Consider the following 9,153-nt stretch of genomic DNA (forward strand, 5'->3'; position numbering starts at 1 on the left):
TAAATTCATAATTGTTATCTCTCTCTCTTATCACATACCCAGATTGAGTGTGGGTCAACTGCAGGGCTCCTATCTTCCTAGATAACAGTTGAGCCTCTGACCTGAAATAAAGTTCAATGGCTAAATTACAGTAGGGGAGAGTCGGGTAAGTTGAGCCATTTTTTTTTTTTCATTCCGTCAAGGGAAATAGTATTCTTTCTAACAAACATATCTACATGTATTTCAGGATGTTGTATATCCCTGGAAATAACCAGTATTCATGTAAACAGTACAGCTTGTCACTTGTCTCTTAATTATTTTAAGCATATTTTAACAGGTTTAACACCTAACACTTTATACTTAAGTTTTTTATTTTTAACATAGGACAGGTCCTGTTGTTACCTCATATCCCAGAGCTAATGCCTTGCAAAACACCTGGGAAGAAAACACTTCAACTTTCCGTTGGCTCAACTTACCCCAAGGCAAACATTTTGACTATTAGCCCACACAGCTTCAAGGATGCACTTTAATACTAGGTTTAGTATCTCATATTGAAGCTTATAGAGAGCCCAACTGATGTATAGAACAAATCTTAAAATATACATTGGTTTAGATACAAGCATCATGAAACCTTTTACACACTAATTAATTTGACTGGTTAATATCTGTTTTTTGGACTTAACTTGCTTACCACTTTTTCCATGTGGTTTCTTCCATTAGACTCCATGAAATGATGACCTCTTCCTAAATATTTGGTACAATTATACATTTTGTGTATAGTTTCCTAGAAACAAGGGTGATTCAACTTACCCCACTCTCCCCTACATCAACAGAATATACTGAGCTTGGAAATGTAAAGCATCAAACATTCTATAATATATTCTGTCTTTCCGTGGCCCGTGTATGGTGTGCCACCCAACTCCAATGTCTCGTGCTCCGACACTCAACCACCCAATGGAACTAGGGCTGAGCGATATGGTGGTATTATTATTTTTGGAATAATAAAAGTTTCACATTTTCTATGAGGTAGTGTGTGAGCCTAGGGTGGCAACACATACATTATATGTGATTTCAATGGGTCTTTCTCCATTCTCATTTGTTTTATACTGACCAGAAATAATTTTCAGCATTTTCATCGCTAACTTGAGATCATTTCCACACTGCCACTTAGGGCAGTACAATATGGGCAAACAATCTAGGTCTTTTTTGTAATTGTTGTGATTTTTTTAGCCAAACACTTGGGTGAACTATTGGAATCATGGAAATATAATGAGTATTCTAATTATATGGTTAGAATATAATAGTGTGCACTTTTAAATTGTCTTGTTTGACAGGACAACAAATGAAAATGCCAGGGAGGAGTTAATGTGACAGGGTAGGAACAAGTGTTGTGTTTCCTAGGGGACCCTACAAGCTTTAGATACATGTTTTTTATTTTCTTAACATATTATACATGTTTTTTATTTTCTTAACATATTCATGCTTTGAGTATTCCTTTGTTTGAGAAGATACTGTTGCACAAACATGCTGATTTTAGGTCTACACCATCACTGGTATTATCAGGCTGTATAGCTGATAACGTTTGCTCTGACTCCGTACATGTATTAGCTAGCTAGCTAATAATCAGCTAACTAGTAATTAACATTAGCGGCTAACACGATGTAGTCCTAACTTGCTAAGAAAATACAAACTAGCTGTTTGCAGATGTAAGAAACACAAACGAATCATGTAATTACATAACGCTAGTGGATTTCTATTAAGAGGCAAAGTGAAAACAGCATAGTTGTCATCAACATTGTTGCATTCAGACCGCATTGTCAAGGCAGCACACGCAAGTGTGTCGAGGAACAAATGCGTTCCTTAAGTGACAGGGGGCGGGGCTAGGTCTGTGTGGAAAGCCGCATGGAGAGATAAATCAAAAAGATAATTATTTGACACATTGGAAAGAATTGACAAAAAAAGAGCAAACTAGAAAGCTATTTGGTCCCAAACAGAGAGTACACAGTGGCAGAATACCTGGCCCCCGAAGGCAGACCTGGCTCTCAAGAGAAGAGGGGCTATGTGCACACTGCCCACAGAATGAGGTGGAAACTGAGCAGCACTTCCTAACCTCCTGCCAAATGTATAACCCTATTAGAGACACATATTTCCCTCAGATTACACAAACCCACAAAGAATGCAAAAACAAATCTAATTTTGATGAAATACCACTGCAATCACAGCAACAAGATTTGTGACCTGTTGCCACAAGAAAAGGGCAACTAGTGAAGAACCACCATTGTAAATACAACCCATATGTTTATTTATTTTCTCTTTTGTACTTTAACTATAGACATTTGAAATGTCTTTATTCTTTTGGAACATTTGTAAGTGTAATGTTTACTGTAATAATTTTTTATTGCACCCTGGCAATGTCGACATATGATTCCCATGCCAATAAAGCCCCTTAAATGGAAATTGAGAGCGGAGAGAAATGACTCAAGTTGCGAAGTAAACTATAAAAATGGACGTTACACACGGCGTATCACATTTAACAAACCAAAAACTCAAATACTGTTATAAAAGTTAAAGTAAAAATCCAAAACGATCTGTGCACCAATATCATAAAAACTGTATACTGCCCAGCTCTAAATGGAACCCAACACTGAATATAAAGATCCCGCCACCTTCCATAGTGAGACTGATGCTGCTGTTTCCTCTTCCACATATGTATACAAAAACCTATAACACTTGCACAAATTCAATAACAGAGCCTAACACCAGTGCTGTCTGTCTGACACCAATACATTCTTCTTCCTTTCAGACTACAGTCATAGAGTACGTCAAGCCTTCTGACCTCAAGAAGGACATGAATGAGACGTTCAAGGAGAAGTTCCCCCACATACGGCTGACCCTCAGCAAAATCAGGAGGTGGGGACGTCTAGTCCAAACATATATTAGAGTATGATGTGGAAATGATCAGTTTGGTGCAGCAGTATTTAATCCCTTGTGGTTAATCGTATCAAAATTGGTTTACTGACAATGGCCACACTATGATACTTACTGGGTTCTTCTTTTTAGCTTTGACCTTTTAGCGTTTGTCTTATCTCCCTGCCTTCACCACCTTCACCCCCCAACCCCAGTCTGAAGAGAGATCCGTAAATTGGCCCAGGAAGAGTGTGGCTATGAGGAACCCACCGTAGCCATGGCCTTCGTCTACTTCGAGAAGCTGGTCCTCCAGGGGAAACTCAACAAGCAGAACCGCAAACTCTGCGCCGGTGCTTGCGTCCTGCTCGCTGCCAAGATTGGCGGAGACCTCAAGAAGCACGAGGTCAAGCAGCTCATAGACGTAAGTGTCGTACTTTTGTCATCGTGCACTGGGCTTCGGCTCTGAGCAGCCTGGTGGAAACCATCAGTGCTTTCCTGTCACGCAGACAAACCGCGATCCTGCAATGATTATAGGATTGTTATGTCATGTGAATTCATTACAAGTGTTTCCTGTAAAGCTGGAATCCTTAGTGGTGAAACTGCCATATCCGTTTGCGATATTACAACAACAAAGATATTACTTCAAACAACGAACACTTTTTTCCCCCCATCCACAAAAACAATGACAAATGCGTCTGGGGCGACCAGTGGCGGCTGTTTCACCTTTTGCAGATCCCAGCTTTAACGTTAAACTTTTGTAAAAATGTAATAAAAATATGATAGGATGGTAATATAATATTGATGTCGTTATTTGTCAAGCATTATAAATATCTGCGTGACAGGAAAGCACCACATGACAGATAGCAACATGGCTAGCTCACGGATCGTAGACAAAAGTATTTGTCACTACATATTATTCACCTAATATATTAAGTAGTACAGTGGTTTAGTTACTACATCACCTCTCCTCTCCCTTTTTTTCCTAATTTGTAGAAACTGGAGGAGAGGTTTCGTGTGAACAGGAGAGAGCTGATAGCCTTTGAGTTCCCTGTGCTTGTAGCCCTGGAGTTCAACCTGTACCTGCCTGAGCACGAGGTCATGCCCCACTACAGACGCCTCGTCCAGACCTCCTAGCATTAGTGACCCGTCAGGAGGAGCACCTAGAACATGCCCTTCTGATCCAGGACCAGAATCTACACCACACCCTCCTCCCCACCCCACCACTGGGTGCCATGACCTTGTCTCGTCTCTGCAGCCTGGGGATCCATTATGGACCATGATGTGGGAGCTCCACTACACTCTACTGCAGTCCACATTCATATGTTCATTTTCAGATCAAGACTTGAAAGCAGCCAAAGTGACACGTATTTCCATACGCATATTCTTACTTCAACTTCGACTTTTACTCCTACATTCGAGACTAGTTACATCTTCAAAATACTTACACTATCATTCAAAAGTTTGGGGTCACTTAGAAATGTCCCTGTTTCTGAAAGAAAAGCACATTTTTTGGTCCATTAAAATAACATCAAATTGATCAGAAATACAGTGTAGTCATTGTTAATGTTGTAAATTACTATTGTAGCTGGAAATGACAGATTTTTTTAAATGGAATATTTACATAGGTGTACAAAAGGCCCATTATCAGCAACCATCACTCCTGTGTTCCAATGGCACATTGTGTTAAAAGGCTAATTGATCATTAGAAAACCCTTTTGCAATTATGTTAGCACAGCTGAAAACTGTTGTTCTGATTAAATAAGCAATAAAACTGGCCTCCTTTAGACTAGTTGAGTATCAGCATTTGTGGGTTTGATTACAGGCTCAAAATGGCCAGAAACAAATAACTTTCTTCTGAAACTCGTCAGTCTATTCTTATTCTGAGAAATGAAGGCTATTCCATGTGAGAAATTGCCAAGAAACTGAAGATCTTATACAACGCTGTGTACTACTCCCTTCACAGAACAGTGCAAACTGGCTCTAACCAGAATAGAAAGAGGAATGGGAGGCCCCGGTGCACCACTGAGTAAGAGGACAAGTACATTAGTGTCTACTTTGATAAACAGATGCCTCACAAGTCCTCAACTGGCAGCTTCATTAAATAGTACCCGCAAAACACAAGTCTCAACGCCAACAGTGAAAAGGTGACTCCGGGATGCTGGCCTTCTAGGCAGAGTTGCAAAGAAAAAAACATATACTGGCCAATAAAAATAATAGATTAAGATGGGAAAAAGAACACAGACACTGGACAGAGGAAGATTGTAAAAAAGTGTTATGGACAGACTAATCTAAGTTTGAGGTGTTCGGATCACAAAGAAGAACATTCGTGAGACGCAGACAAAATGAAAAGATGCTGGAGAAGTGCTTGACGCCATCTGTCAAGCATGGGAGGCAATGTGATGGTCTGGGGGGGCTTTGGTGGTGGTAAAGTGGGAGATTTGTACAGGGTAAAAGGGATCTTGGAAGAAGGAAGGCTATCACTCCATTTTGCAACGCCATGCCATACCCTGTGAACGGCGCTTAATTGGAACCAATTTCCTCCTACAACAGGACAATGACCCAAAGCACAGCTCCAAACTATGCAATAACTATTTAGGGGAGAAGCAGTCAGCTGGTATTCTGTCTATAATGGAGTGGCCAACACAGTCACCGGATCGCAACCCTATTGAGCAGTTGTGGGAGCAGCTTGACTGTATGATATGTAAGAAGTGCCCATCAAGCCAATCCAACTTGTGGGAGGTGCTTCAGGAAGCATGGGATGAAATCTCTTCAGATTACCTGAACAAATTGACAGCTAGAATGCCAAAGGTCTGCAGGGCTGTAATTGCTGCAAATGGAGGATTCTTTGACGAAAGCAAAGTTTGAAGGACAGAATTATTATTTCTAACCTTGTCAACATTTTCTATTCATTTTGCAACTCATTTCATGTATGTTTTCATGGAAAACAAGGACATTTCTAAGTGACCCCAAACTTTAACGGTAGCGTATGAAAGGGAGAATCCTATCTTCCTCCACTTTGAAAAACAAAACAAAAAAATCAACACTTTTTACAACCTCTGCTTTTTTCTTTGAGGTTTCATGTCATCTTTCTAGTTAAAGAGCATTGCAAGATGATTTTTTTTGTCAAAGCAAATTATTGCTTTGTGATTGTTACATTTGCACTAATCACATTTTTATTTTTAGATCCCATCTTTATTTTTTGAGAGAGAGATGATTGATTTCTTTGGTCCCTCGTTCCTATGTGGAACTTTGGCTTGTTTTGGTTGCCTTATGATCATCATAAGAATGAATTGCACTGCAGCTTTTGACAGGACTGTTATCAAAGTGAATGTGCTTTTTGAAAGACATTTTCCAGTCTCCTCACTAGAAGTATACTTTTGAATAATGCAGATATGGATGGATGTGATTTGAGAATGACTTGTGATGAAACAAACAGATTCTGATAAGTTCAGTTGACTCAAACCACAAAAGGGCAAGTTGATGTAAATGGTTCCATTTATTTTCTCATCCATTTTCCCTTTTCTATTTTCTAGCCACCAATCCCACTATCAGCATGACAATTTATTTTTAAAAAATTGGTAAAATACACAGATTTAATGGGATTTTATACGGTATAGTATTCAGTACATTTAAGTACTTTTCTTGTTTTCTACCTGTGGAGTGCTTGCTTTGGACATTCGGTGACTGACCTACTCTTATCAGTGGGTAGTCTCCTGTGCTCTATGTTAGAGTGAGTTATCAGTGCGTTTCTGGTGCTATACTGGAGTGGGTGGAAAGGTATTGGAAGCAAGTCATGATGATGCCAATGACCAATGATACAGATCTGGTATTGAAGCTGAACTTCTTAATCACAATATCTGTCATGACCGGACCAAGTGTTTAAATGGCATGGTATCTGTCATGACCGGACCAAGTGTTTAAATGGCATGGTATCTGTCATGACCGGACCAAGTGTTTAAATGGCATGGTAACTGTCATGACCGGACCAAGTGTTTAAATGGCATGGTAACTGTCATGACCGGACCAAGTGTTTAAATGGCATGGTATCTGTCATGATCGGACCAAGTGTTTAAATGGCATGGTATCTGTCATGACCGGACCAAGTGTTTAAATGGCATGGCATCTGTCATGACCGGACCAAGTGTTTAAATGGCATGGCATCTGTCATGACCGGACCAAGTGTTTAAATGGCATGGTATCTGTCATGACCGGACCAAGTGTTTAAATGGCATGGTATCTGTCATGACCGGACCAAGTGTTTAAATGGCATGGTAACTGTCATGACCGGACCAAGTGTTTAAATGGCATGGTATCTGTCATGATCGGACCAAGTGTTTAAATGGCATGGTATCTGTCATGACCGGACCAAGTGTTTAAAGGCATGGCATCTGTCATGACCGGACCAAGTGTTTAAATGGCATGGCATCTGTCATGACCGGACCAAGTGTTTAAATGGCATGGTATCTGTCATGACCGGACCAAGTGTTTAAATGGCATGGTATCTGTCATGACCGGACCAAGTGTTTAAATGGCATGGTAACTGTCATGACCGGACCAAGTGTTTAAATGGCATGGTAACTGTCATGACCGGACCAAGTGTTTAAATGGCATGGTATCTGTCATGATCGGACCAAGTGTTTAAATGGCATGGTATCTGTCATGACCGGACCAAGTGTTTAAAGGCATGGCATCTGTCATGACCGGACCAAGTGTTTAAATGGCATGGCATCTGTCATGACCGGACCAAGTGTTTAAATGGCATGGTATCTGTCATGACCGGACCAAGTGTTTAAATGGCATGGTATCTGTCATGACCGGACCAAGTGTTTAAATGGCATGGTATCTGTCATGACCGGACCAAGTGTTTAAATGGCATGGTATCTGTCATGACCGGACCAAGTGTTTAAATGGCATGGTAACTGTCATGACCGGACCAAGTGTTTAAATGGCATGGTAACTGTCATGACCGGACCAAGTGTTTAAATGGCATGGTATCTGTCATGACCGGACCAAGTGTTTAAATGGCATGGTAACTGTCATGACCGGACCAAGTGTTTAAAGGCATGGCATCTGTCATGACCGGACCAAGTGTTTAAATGGCATGGTATCTGTCATGACCGGACCAAGTGTTTAAATGGCATGGTATCTGTCATGACCGGACCAAGTGTTTAAATGGCATGGTATCTGTCATGACCGGACCAAGTGTTTAAATGGCATGGTAACTGTCATGACCGGACCAAGTGTTTAAATGGCATGGTAACTGTCATGACCGGACCAAGTGTTTAAATGGCATGGTATCTGTCATGACCGGACCAAGTGTTTAAATGGCATGGTATCTGTCATGACCGGACCAAGTGTTTAAATGGCATGGTATCTGTCATGACCGGACCAAGTGTTTAAATGGCATGGTATCTGTCATGATCGCAATATTGTTGTGCCACCAATCTTTTATGACGAGTGGTTCAAGCTCGAAAGTCACCTTTGGAATGGTATGCTAATGGAATTGTTGTGACATCATAGCAGTGTTACCAAGAGTTTCTCTTATTTTATTAGATCCAGCTTTAGTCTTTTGAACACGTCTTTTTCTTTGGTTTGAATGGACAAATCAAACAGGCCTTACAGAAACGAGCTTTATGCACATATCCATGTCTGATCAGAAAGTTTAGGATGGTGAAAATCCTTTTGTCATGCACCTCAGCCACGCCCTAAGTGCAATGCTTATTAAATTGCCCTTTTCAAATGTGTGTAGTTGTAATATTGACCTGTAATGTTGGGTATATATTCTCTCAATCTGAAATTGACTATATAAACTTTGATACAACAACGTAGGTTGATACTGAACTATGTCACAGAGAAACATGGATACATTGTTCAAGTAAAAATAGACAATGTGTGAATTGCCATGTGTTTGAATCAGGCCTATTGTATTCAACACAGAAGGGTTGGATAAAATACCTTTTATTTTACTTTAATCTGATTGCTGTGATTGAGTAATCAGAAAAGATGGATAGTCCTGAAATTGGGGTGAAATACATTTGGGAGAAGTTCTGATTCTATTTGTAAGCCCAAGAGGTTTTGCCATAGGATACCCACTTTTAGGCTTTTCCAGAAAGCTGTTGGTCAACAACATTCAAATACACGTGCGTATGTTTGTAAATATACTGCTTTGCTTGTTCAATAAAAACAAGATTCCTGAAATGTGAGTGGCTTCGCTTAATTTTGTTTTACTCTCTCCTGGTGTTGCTGAATTGATTTACTGCCATAGCA

General features: G+C 40.2%; 1 protein-coding gene across 1 annotated transcript in view; it reads left to right on the plus strand.

Moving 5' to 3' along the window:
* Positions 1 to 4,434, plus strand: part of LOC112260660 (CDK5 and ABL1 enzyme substrate 1) — a 30,636-nt gene extending 26,202 nt beyond the window's left edge. The window contains 3 exon segments of the mRNA XM_042328849.1: positions 2,783 to 2,897; positions 3,102 to 3,307; positions 3,880 to 4,434. Of these exon segments, the coding sequence (XP_042184783.1) occupies positions 2,783 to 2,897; positions 3,102 to 3,307; positions 3,880 to 4,020 (462 nt within the window). The 3' untranslated portion in view covers positions 4,021 to 4,434.
* The last annotated feature ends 4,719 nt before the right edge of the window (positions 4,435 to 9,153 follow it).

This window comes from Oncorhynchus tshawytscha, linkage group LG10 (assembly GCF_018296145.1).
Source record: "Oncorhynchus tshawytscha isolate Ot180627B linkage group LG10, Otsh_v2.0, whole genome shotgun sequence".
In the NCBI taxonomy this organism is placed as follows: Eukaryota; Metazoa; Chordata; class Actinopteri; order Salmoniformes; family Salmonidae; genus Oncorhynchus; species Oncorhynchus tshawytscha.